Genomic DNA, 12,358 nt, shown 5'->3' with positions numbered 1-12,358 from the left:
AAAAAAAAAAAAAAAAAAAAAAGAAGATAATGAGGAGATAAAACAGTCATTGTAAGAATTACTAGAAAGAGAAAAACAGAAGGATTTTAAAAAAGATTTCTAGGTAGCTGTATTGGCCAAGCTTTGATGAGAGATAATAACTTGCATCAATATGAATCTATACAAAAGTATAACTTTCATTTAGTAGAACCTTTCAGTCTGTGCATAGAATTGCAGTAGTAAGGAGGTTAAATGTACCTTAAGTTTGAGTTGTCAAGGTGTGAGACAAGAACTCTGAGAGGTCAAGGCAGGAGGATAGCAAGCTCAAACCCAGACTGGGCAATGAAACAACTTAGTGAGATCGTGTGTCAAAGTTAAAAATAGAAAGAGGCTGAGGATGTAGTTCAGTGCCAAGATGGTAGGTTCAATCTGGAGTAACAACAACAACAACAGCTGAGAATGCCATTAAAAGTGTGATGAAAGAGGTAAGAGTAGAATCTAGGTGGAATAGAGGAGGAAGCCAGGAAGTGGTAGTAGTATAAAAAAATGGAAGGGCCTACCTAACCTCTAAATCTGGAGGTCTTACTCAACTCAAAGTGAATTGTAAAAAAGAATCAAGAGACATGCCTATAACCCCAGCACTCTAGGGAGCTGAGCAGGAGGACTGCACATTCAAGCTCAATTTGGAATTAGCTTGAACGCTGTCTCAAAATAAAAACTAAAAAAGGGCTAGAATTGTAGCTTAGTGTGAAGGCCAAGAGGTGAATCTCCAGTAATGCAAAAACAAACAAAAGAAAAATAAAACAAATAAAAAGTAGCCCAAAGGCCCTGGAAAATGTGATAGACAAAATCAGAGATCAGGCTTGCACAGCTGCTTTCCTCTGGAAGTCAGTCAGTGAGTTTGCCTGTAGAAGAAAATGAAAAAGTAGAATGATTCTAGATTAATGTTAGGAGTCCTTATTGCCCAACTTTATGGGAGAAACTGGGACAAAGAAAGAACATGACCCGGGCTTCAAAATCTTTAGGGAATAAAGAATACAAACAACAAGGTAACAGATGATAGAAACAGTAAACATCAGCTCCCAGAATTTCTTTTCCAAGTTTATCACAATTTATACACTAATGGGGGCTGGGGATTTAGCTCAGCGGCAAAAGCGCCTGCCTGGCAAGCACAAGGTCGTGAGTTCGGTTCCCGGTACCGGAGAAAAACAAAACAAAACAAAAAAAACAAAAACAAAACAAACAAACAAACAAAAAAAAACAATTTATACACTAATGAAAAAAATATCATTTCCCAAATATTACAACATACTACTTATTTTGAAATTGGTAAAGGCTATTAAGTAATAAATGAATGGAAAACTTTATTATTTGTAAAGCCACCCTATGTATATGAAAATATTTGACTCAGTTTGATCTTGTAGTGGGGTAGAAGTTTTCAAAGTACGAGAGCAGATGAGGAGAACATGCACTTTAAAAAAAAACATTTAATTTCCCTTAGGTGAAATGCTTTATGTAAATCACATTTTAAATAACACATTATTAAAATAACACACTATGAGATTTATATAAAGTGTTATTGGAACATATTTTAATAAAACAAAACATATTTATATGCCATAGTTTGAAAATAGATAGTGTCCTCCAAAAGTCAATAAGCTAATGACCTGGGCCCCAGGGGCACTGACAGTGGAAAGTGCTATAGACCATGAAGAGGTGAAGCACTAGTTGGAGGTCCTCAATTCTCAAAGGGGATTGTGGCATGCTAGCCTATCCCCTCTTTCTTCCTGACCTGTCTTGTGAGCTGTCTGCTGTTGACACTAATACCCCACATGTCCTTCCTATATCCTTACCAGAGGCCCAAAGCAATGGAACCATGTGATTTTGTACTGGAACTTCCAGAACTGTGAGCTAAATAAACTCTTTCTCTTAATAAGTTAACTGACTCACATATTTAATTATAGTAATGCAAACCTGACTGATATACTATGGTTTGACAGATCCAACAGTATAAGAGCAATTGTATTCTACATAATTTTTTGCAGACAATTTAACTACTCCTTTGGTGACTGGGTTTCCTAATGGTTCAGCAGGAAAACTGTAATGGCTCCACACATTTACTCTTATCACTCCACACATCATATTTTACTAAAATTTAATTTTTCCCACTTTTTAGATGAAGTAGAAATTTAAGGTAATAATTCCCTCCATCCCTTTCCCTAATGAACTGGCTGCTGTTCTACTTTCCTCTCTGGATACCACTTCCAGAGAGACTGGAAGACATTTTGTTCATAAGTAATGAGTATTTCTTTCCAATCATAAGATCATAAATAAGAAGAATATGTGAATATCACAGACATCAATGATGAAATGATATCAACTTGCATTGTATGCAATTATAAAATGATCAAATAGCCTCTGTTAGGCTAAACCTTTCAAATCTATGTATAAATAGCTCTAAATCTTAGACAAAAAGGAAGAAAAACATAAGATCCAGTTTGGTAGGTAAAATACCTTCAGTAATGTTAATACCAGATGTTATATATACAAAAACACAGCCAGTTTATTCACTAATTCATCAAATAGTAATTGCATGATTACTGTGTATGGTAGTCTTCCAAGCACTAATTTCATTTACACATACTGTAATCCAGGGGTCTTTCTTTAGATATGGGAATGACAAGACAGTGAAGGCACAAATTTCTAAATCACTATAAGCTAATGTAACATGTGAATAGATAAGCACACCTGGTAGTTTAAAGTGTGATTGTTGTTAATTAATAATTCTACTTTCTGCTAGAGCTAGACTGTCAGTTCTTCATAAGCATTATATTTGTTTGATCATTAACATATACCTGGCATAGTGACATTCAAATATCTATTTGTTAGAAAGGAGGAAGACAAAGGAGAAAGAAATGGGGGGAGCGAGCAGATGAACTTCAAAAGAAGTCTGAGACCACTGGGAAAGGGCCGTTTCATTCTGAAAGTGTAGTTTGACTGTAACCATCACTGCATTTCTTCCGATTTGAAAACAACTGACAGAAGCGTGTTGTGCTCCTTAACATCCTGGTCTGCACCTAGCAACAGTATATAATTCAGGACTCATATTCAAAAAGAAAGTCATTTCTAGTGAGTGTATGCCTCTTCAATCAAAAGATCACTAACTTTCAGGTTTATGATAAAGTGTATTCTTCTTACTATAAATGCAATATAAGTAATTCAAAGAAAATGTGTACAGTACAGGAAATTAGAACTAAAATATTACCACAATCCACCTCCACAAAACAATCACTGTTGTTCTAAATTTTGAAATCTCTGTGGTATGACTATAATTCTATGGGAGGCTCATAAACAACTAAAAAGAAAAAAAAATTCCATAGTAGCATAATTCCAACTGTACTGGACAAGGCAAGACTCAGGACCCCAAAAGAGTTTCCAAATTGAACTCTCATGAGAGTATGAGCTCTTTAAAGAATTTTAGGGTGCCCCAGCCACAGGACATAGCAATGAGCTCTACATGTACTCTTCACTGAGTAAATGGTCACTGAATAAATATCTAGAAAGAAAGAAAAGCAGCATGTTTTCTCTCCAAGACTGCCTTCTCCTCTGCTCATTCTCCAGCTCCTCCCCATGACTTTATCCTGTCATTTCCTGCCTGCACTTTAGCTCCCTCAAAAGTAAAAAAACTTGTTATAATTCAAAAGTGATGCTGTTTTACGCATACATAACTTAGATCATATTATTTCCCACCTTCCTCACCAAGCTAAATTCTACCCACTCCTCACAGTTCGGCTCAGATGTATGCCCTCAAGAAGTGTGCCCAACCCCTGGGGTGGGTAGGTACTACTATTCTGGGTTCCCATTATACCTGCAAATGTCTAACAGTGCAATTGTCCCAGTGCATGAAAATTAGCCACTTAGGGTTGCTTTGTTTTCTACATGTACTTTGAACAATTTACTCTTTAACTGGTTAGCTGCTCTGTCATGATTTTAATTATTTTAAAAAATAAATAAACAAAAACTTCCCTTGGCTATCAAACAGAAATCAGAAATACAAAATGATAAAAATGATTAAAAAAAATTGAGCTCAGCTTTCTCTTCAATCCAAAAAAGGGGTACGGAAGCCTGTACCCCTTCCTATTTTCTAATGATTGAGATTCAGTAAACACTAAGTATCAGCACCACTCTTGTCCAGGGTTCTCCACAACAAAATCATACTGTTATTATCACACCTTCACAACCACATGAAGGATTTCGATCCATTCTTCTCTGTCCCTTAAAGGCTGTAAAAGGAGGTCCTACCTCACTTTCTCTATTGATTGGATCAGGTTTGCTCCTCTCTATTTCCATTTCCATTGTTCGAGTTGTATCAAAAGGAATAATTCTATATGCTTAAAATCCAGCTATACATAAAGGATTCCTATTTTCTACTATATGAAATTGAAATTATATAGAATCCACAATTTTTATTTCAACTTCTAAGACTATTCATCTCACATTCATAATAGCATTTTGTACCTCAATTTTGTCTACTTAGGAAAACTTATTTCTTTGTGTTTTTAGGTATGCATTTCCCACTGAAGCTAGGAAAATACTTTTACTGTGAAAAATTGCAATTTGTTTTTGTTGTCTTTGTATATGTGTAAGGGTTTCTCTCATTCTCTTTGTGACCCAATTTGTCTTTCAAATCCATGTTTACATCTCTCTTCCTCTAACAAAGGTTTAATTGCTTCCACATTATATTAATGATTCCCTTATTGTACAGTACTTCAACATTTAGATTTTTACCTATGTAAAAATACTTTGGCCCTTATTTGTAAGTTCCTCTGAAAGTCTAAGTGCTCTACAAGATCTCTATGTGTGCACTCATATCACTGACCACAGGTGTACTCTTCTCTTCTACCGAGATAAAAAACCCTAATATTTATTGATGTACTAGGCAATAAGCAACCATATTGAAATTCTTCATATTTAGAGTTATATTTATGTTCCTCCCTATATCAAAGATAATACCTGAGATGTCTGTCATAAAGCTTGCAAAATTTACCTACCTAGATAATTTAGCAAAAAGAAACAATTTATAAAAGTCCCACAGTAAACGTTTCTTCCCATTCTGCACTGTCGTGAGGCTAATAAACATGATGTGTCTTGGAATAATATATATACACTATATAAAATATTTTTGAATAAGTATTGTTGTGTATTCCCATTTTATATTATTTATTTTACCTGTTAAGATAGTTGATGGATAACACAAACCAGAATAATAGTTTAAAACCACTTACAGGATCAGCAGGTCCACAGAATTCTCGAAATGTCTTTGTAGGATTATTCTGTTGAATCTCCATTGCTACACAAGGGCCAGAATACATTTCGGTCACCATTTCCTATGGTATATAATAAAGAATAACACAAAGGAGTCAGTATAATGTAATACTATTTACCCTTCTTCTTTGAATTGTGCCATTGTTCTATTAACCTCAGTGTTAAAGTCATCTTTGACTTCTTTTCCATCCATATCCTACACTCTAAGCTGTTTCCAAATTCTGCCCACTTTTCCTGTGAATATTTTTTAGATATGTTCCTTCACTGTCATTCTTATCATTTTAATCTAATGTTTTACCACCTAATGCTTTCATTATTGGAGTTATCTTCTAATATATCTTCTTTCAAAGGTCTCTCTCTTTGAACACACTGTCAAATTAACATTCCTAAAACTGTAAATAACCAAGTGTTTTTCCCAAGGAACCTTTTAAAATTCATAATGATTCTAGCAAAAAGGAAAAACAGGGACCAGATTTATTCTTTTCCATTAACATCTAGAAATTAGACAGCAGTTTCCGGGCACAGGATGGTGAGTATCACAACTCTACAATCTTTTAGAGAAGGGAAACAAAGGAAGTAAGCCATACAGTTGTTCCAACTTACTGACTCTGAACAGTTTCCAGACAGGAGAGACAGATATAGGACAGGCAGAACCTAACATTCTCACTGCATTGAAGAGATAAGACTGACATGCACGGAGACCAATGTGGCTGGAATTTGCAAACACTAGAGAAAAGTGGGGAGCTGCATAGAGAGTAAGCTGCCATATCTCCAGAGAAGTTCACGTGAGTCTTTGGCTCAGAGCACGTGACAGATATAAGAAATGGCCTGAGGCTGGAGAAAGAACCATCAAAAGCAGAACAACAACTCAGAGAGAGGACAACTCAAGGATGAGGACAGTTTGTGCTTCTACCAGCTAAGTGGAAACCCCTCATATGATATAGGGAGTTAGAGGCCACAGAAGGGTACTGCACCCCTGTAGTTGGCCTAAATTAGTCCTTACTTATGAGCTACTCTGTACCCATCCTACAAAGCTAAAAAGCAAACCTCAAAGGGGTCAAACTGATCCCAAATAATTTCGCAGTGTCTGAGTAAAGTCAAATACTCTTTACAGGGATAAAACAATATCCACCACATGACACTGTAAATTTTCACAATATCCAACAGTCAATAAAAAAAAATCACTAAGCATGCAAAGAAGTACAAAGCTAAGATACCACGACCAAAAAACTTAATAAATGGATATAGACCCACCAATGATAGGAATGATATAAGTAACACAAGAATATTAAACAGCTACTATGCATAAGCTACCCCTGCACACATTACAAAATACAGATATGATGGGGTAAAAACTCAAAATTATTTTAAAGAATTACACAGAACTTACAGAGATGCAGTCGAAGGCCCTTATATTAAAATATACACACTGGATGTATGGAAAGAATGAGACACATCAGAAGAGTAGGCAATAGTGTTCAAAAGTAAGCATGGAAATAATAAAGAAAAATGAAAAAGAAAAAGATCTGTAGGACCATGTCAAGCTATCTAATCTAATTAGAGTGCTATAGAACAAAAGCTGAGGAGCAGAAAAATATTTCAAGAAATAACTGCTAAAAATTAGGCAAGAAAAAGAATAAAAGGGATACAAACAGGACAAGAGCAAGTCAAATTATTTGCAGATATTATGATCTTTTATCTAGAAGACACCAAGTCTTACACCAGAAGGCATTTCGATCTGATGAACAAATTCAGCAAAGTGCACCAGCAGGATGAAAGATCTGTACCATCAGGCTGAGGCTCTGCACTGGAGTCAGGAAGCAACGCTCAAAGGATGGACCAAAGCTTCTCCAAAAGAACCACAGCCATCTTCAGCAACAGCGAGGACCTGAGATCCTCCAACGATCAGAACAGCCAAATTCATAACAAGAAACCAGTCTGACAAACTTTTCCAGAAGAATCAACAGCACATCACCTTCCCCTCCAATTTTCTTATTATGCTGTTCTCAACAATCCTCAGGTTAGCAACCATACCCAGCACCACGCTGATTCAGTTCATCTGGGTCTTATAAGTTGACTATTAGTTAATCCACCACACCAGCTGTTCTTTCAACATAAGATTAATATCAAAAGACTCAATCAGTAGATGGGCAAAGAAACTGAACAGACATTTCTCAAAAGAAGTACAAACAGTCAATAAGTATACAAAAAAATGTCCACATCTTTAGCCACCAGGAAAATGCAAATAAAAACTACTTTGAGTTCCATCTCATCCCAGTCAGAAAGGCAATCATTAAGAAAACAAAAAACAATCAATGCTAGGCAGGATGTAGGAATAAGAAATCCTTATACACTGTTAGTGAAAATGTAATTAGTATAGCCACAGTGTAAATCAATATGGAAGTTCCTCAAAAAACTACAATTAGAGCTTCCATTTGATCTAGCTATTCCACTCTTAGTATATTCCCCAAAGAATTAATCAGCATACTGTGGAGATATAGTACACCCATGCTCATTGTGGCAGAATTCACAATAGCTAAGCTATGGAAACAGTCTAGGTGCCTGTCAATTGATAAATGGAATACATAAAACTCAGCCATGAACAAGAATGAACTCATGTCATTTGCAGGAAACTGGATCGAACAGAAGATGTTAAGTGAAATAAGCCAGACTTAGAAAACCCAGTATCTCATTTTCTCTCCTATGTGTAATCTATACAAAAAGAGATGCCATGAAAGTAGAAGGGAGACAATTTAAAAAAGGAAGAAAATAAGGGGGAGGGAAGGGGAAGGGATATAATGCAAGGATGGATATTATCCAGGTATGTTATATGCATGAACTAATATGCCAAATGTAACTCACTATTCTATTTCTTTTTTTTTTTTTTTTGTACCAGGAATCAAACTCAGGACCTTGTGCTTGCCAGGCAGGTGCCTGGGCCACTGAGCTATATCCCTGGCCAACTCACTATTCTAAATAACTACTATGTGCAAACAAAAACTAATTGCAAGACACTTTCCAAATTTACTGAAACCCATAAACATAAATCCAACAAAACTCAAGCTAATAAATGTAATGGAAAGTACAAGAGTGAACATCATAAACAAATTAGCCAAAACCAAAACCAAAACATCTTAAAAACCTCTAGGGATGCAAAAGACACACAATGGTAGAACAAAGATAAGGATGACAACTGCAAAATACCTGTCAATCCAGAATTTTACATGCAAATGAAAAAATATTTTTCAAAAAGAAAGAAAAAATAGATTTTCTCACACAAACAAGATATAGATACACACAAAACATCAGCAGTTACATGAAAAATATAAAACACATCCTTTTTTCTTTTTTATTACTTTAAGAAACTTTTAACTTTTAAAAGGTAACTATTTAATGAAAAATATGTTAGTATTATACTATAGTGTTTATAACACATATAGAAATAATATGTATGACAACAATAGCACATAGAATAAGAGGAAAAAACAAAAGTATCTTATTTAAGATTTTTAACTCTATATGTGAAGTGGTATAATAGCACAATCAGAAAAAAGGCCTTTCACAGTGTCTGGAGGAATCATCAATAAATCTTTTTTTCCTTCTCTCCCTTGAATAAGAAATAATACTTCAGGCAGAAGTGGAATTAGACATTCAGACTTTGAGGCACATTAACAGTTTGGACATACACAGATGAGCAAAGAATCAGGCACTGAGTGAGACTCTAGGAAGGTAATAAGAGGTAAGGTCAGCTAATGCAGAGTCATGTAAACTATTTTAATAACTTTGGAGGGTTCATGATGTACAACACCAAAGTAAAACAACTTATTACAAGCATTTAAATATTATCCCAAACTCTGTTACCTTAATAGAAAGGATAGAAATTAAAAGAGGAGGGAAAGGATTTTATACTTAATAGGGCACACATACTAGTCATTAGAATCCCCAAATGTATTCTCCATCGTCACTCTGCTATTTCACAAAGGTCATATGTAATTGACTTTTTACACATAAACATGTTGGGTCTGATTTTGTGACTCATCTAATAAAGGACTGCCTACACATAAATGTCAAGGCCAAGTTCTCAGTAAGAAAAGTCTAAACACATGCTTCAAAAAGGAGAAAAATAAATTCTGTCTGCCTGTTTTCTGGGCTTCTTTTCTTTTCTCCTTCCCTCCTCTTCCTTTGCTTTTAGTGTTGATAACAGATACCATTAAAAATACAGATTGACAGGGTTGTTCAAAATGCAAGAATAAAAAACAGAAAAGAAAAAACATGCTGAGTAAAGAATCCAATCAAAAGCATAACGTGACTCTAAAAAGTGACTTAAAATTTAACTCCCTAGCTTTTATTTAAGGAACAAATTTTCTAAACCAAAATGAACATGTTTGTTTCTTTACAGTCCTTTGCTGACCTACTGTAGTTGTATATAGGATCATTTGATCTAATTAGGAGCTATCATTACCAATACATGAACTCCACAACTGCTAGTATGGTTTTTGTTTAGCACTGCATAGCACACAGTAGGTACTACATATGTAGTGAATTTGTGGTAACAATATGAAGTAGGAATTATCACCATTTTGATTGTAACTGTTGAAGCAGGAAATATAAGTGTAATTGATCAACATAGAATCCACCACTAAATTATTGTATTAAATAACAATAAAAACAACAAAAATAGCAGTTCATGTTTACTGAGTATTCTCAATGTATGGGAGTGCTTTGTCTAATGTTTTTCATTTAATCCTCTCAATAATCTCATGAAGTAGCAATGGCATTATTCTGATTTTATAGATGAGTTAACCAGGGCTTTAAAAAAGTAAGTGACTTTATGGTCAACAACTGTAAGATTCATAATTTAAACCTAATACAAAAGAATATAGTTTGAAGGAAGCAATATGGGAAAAACTAAAAGTAGGTTTAAGTTACAAAACAAGCTCAGGTACGAAAATATCAGTGACACTGTCACTTTATATTCATGCCCCTATATCCATATACCTTAAATTCAGAATAAGGAAATGGAAAAGTAAAAATAAATGTGACTTTTAAGAACTTTCAAAGTATTAGAGGCCATATACCATTCATAAGATTATTATTTACTTAAAATATTATTGGAGAAAATAAAAAATATGTGGATAAAAACATTCTTAGTTATGCTAGGGGCAATTTTCCAAGGAGACAGTTTTTATAATTTAAATAAAGTTATGTATTTTACAAGCAAAGTAACAGCTCATAAACACATCTGGATATTGATAAGTTCTGATTCATATATCTAGTGTGTTCTCTCATTAAAGAACTACAAATCAATAATGTTTTGATATATTTTAAGATGGAGAAATAATCATTAATATTATGAAAATTATAAAACTAATAATTTCTCTGATGTAATATGGGTTTTTAACTTGTATGACCCATATATTCTTGTTCTGGGCAGACATTTTTCATTTTATTGCAAGATTTCGATAGGAAGTATATAAAATATCTCACTGACAATATTACACAGAGAAAAAGATATCAATACCAACAATTCTGGGTTCTCCAGATATTCAGGTATCATATTGCTACTGTCACCCAAATTAATGATTTCTTAGCAGAAAGGACACATCATGCTCTTATCCTTACCTTCAGAATCCCATGATTAAAAGTTTCTAAGAGTACAAGTGAATTACAATAAAAAATGCACATACAGTATTTTAAAGCACAACCCAGCAGACATTAAAAGTTAGAAATGGTATTTTTAAGTTGTTTTTCAAAGGGAAATACAGTCTTCTGAAGTATACGTACATAAACCATTAGTGTTCCAACCACTGTCTGTTACCAAATTCAGCACTTCATGTTGTATGAGACTATAACTGAGTGTTGAGGGTATCGTGTCTCGGTCTCTATGAGCTACTTCTGTCTTTTATATAACTAAACTATAATATAATGTGAATAAAACTAGCTCCTTTGAACCATATATTTTGAAAGTTAAATTGAACAAATGAAGGAAAATATGAAGCAAAGATTTGAGAAATGGACAACAGCTCTCACTGCTTGGATAAATAAAGCTAACATAAGAGCACACTTTAAAATCTCTTCCACTTAAGAAAAGAATAGGTAAAACTCTAACATAAAGAAGATGATAAGCTATGAAAGAAAAATAAATGCTCTGGTTTTTCAAAAGAAGGACAGAACACTATCAGTGTGCCAGAATCAAAGTAAAATACTGTTGATCAGTTTTTGTTTACATGGATAATGTGGCTGACAAAGGCTCAGGCCAGTTTGTGGACCGTTTATATTTTTCTAAGTAAGTAGCAAGGAAATGCATGGAAAAGGGAGAACAGGAGAGCCTAGTGTCGTCACAACTACTGGAGTGAATTTTATAAAACAATAAAAGCCAAAATTTTCTAGAAAACATGGATAATGGGCAGCGTACTAGCATGAAAGTATCTCAGAAAATTTGATAAAAAAGAAAGAAAGGAAACTAACTTCTACTAAATATCTCCTACAGTAAGGAACAGGATTTAGTTCATTTAAATATGGTCAATTTGTTTTTAGGAATATACCTCATCACCCTTTGAACAACACCCTTTATTCAGTCTCAATCATGCTTTCAGTTGATTCCAGCTGCATTTATGCCGCTAAAGTGGATATTAAATTCCTTTGAAAATACTATCCACTTCGTATAAAATGTCAAAATGTATCACTATCCCAACAGCATGTTTTGTTGATGATACCTATCTTTTTTGGAGTCCCCCTATATATTTTAGTTTTATAAGGGAAACAGTATTATATTTTTCACTGGATCTCAAGGATAAGAATATATCAGTTAATGGGTAAGATCAGCAGGCAGTTATCAGAAATAAGAAATACTTTAAAATTGACAAATAATTGTATACGTATATATGTCACAATGTGATGTTTTGATCTACATATATGCATTATAAAAGGACTCAAATAATCCAATTAATATATCCATCCCCTCATCGATTTACCTTTCTTATTGCAATGAGAATGTTAACTATCTATTTTATCACAGACATTATTGGTAACTGTGGTCACCATGTCATGCAAT

General features: G+C 34.2%; 1 protein-coding gene across 3 annotated transcripts in view; it reads right to left on the bottom strand.

The window, feature by feature from the left end:
* The window catches only part of Nme7 (NME/NM23 family member 7), a 193,454-nt gene that overhangs the window by 91,557 nt on the left and 89,539 nt on the right, over positions 1-12,358 (bottom strand). For all 3 annotated transcript variants that reach the window (XM_005398204.2, XM_013521410.1, XM_013521411.1), the window contains exon 10: positions 5,265-5,366. In XM_005398204.2, coding sequence (XP_005398261.1) covers positions 5,265-5,366 — 102 coding nt within the window. The remainder of the gene's footprint in view (positions 1-5,264; positions 5,367-12,358) is intronic.

This window comes from Chinchilla lanigera, unplaced genomic scaffold (assembly GCF_000276665.1).
Source record: "Chinchilla lanigera isolate Chin_1 unplaced genomic scaffold, ChiLan1.0 scaffold00061, whole genome shotgun sequence".
In the NCBI taxonomy this organism is placed as follows: domain Eukaryota; kingdom Metazoa; phylum Chordata; class Mammalia; order Rodentia; family Chinchillidae; genus Chinchilla; species Chinchilla lanigera.
This window is presented reverse-complemented; position numbering and strand designations above follow the sequence as displayed.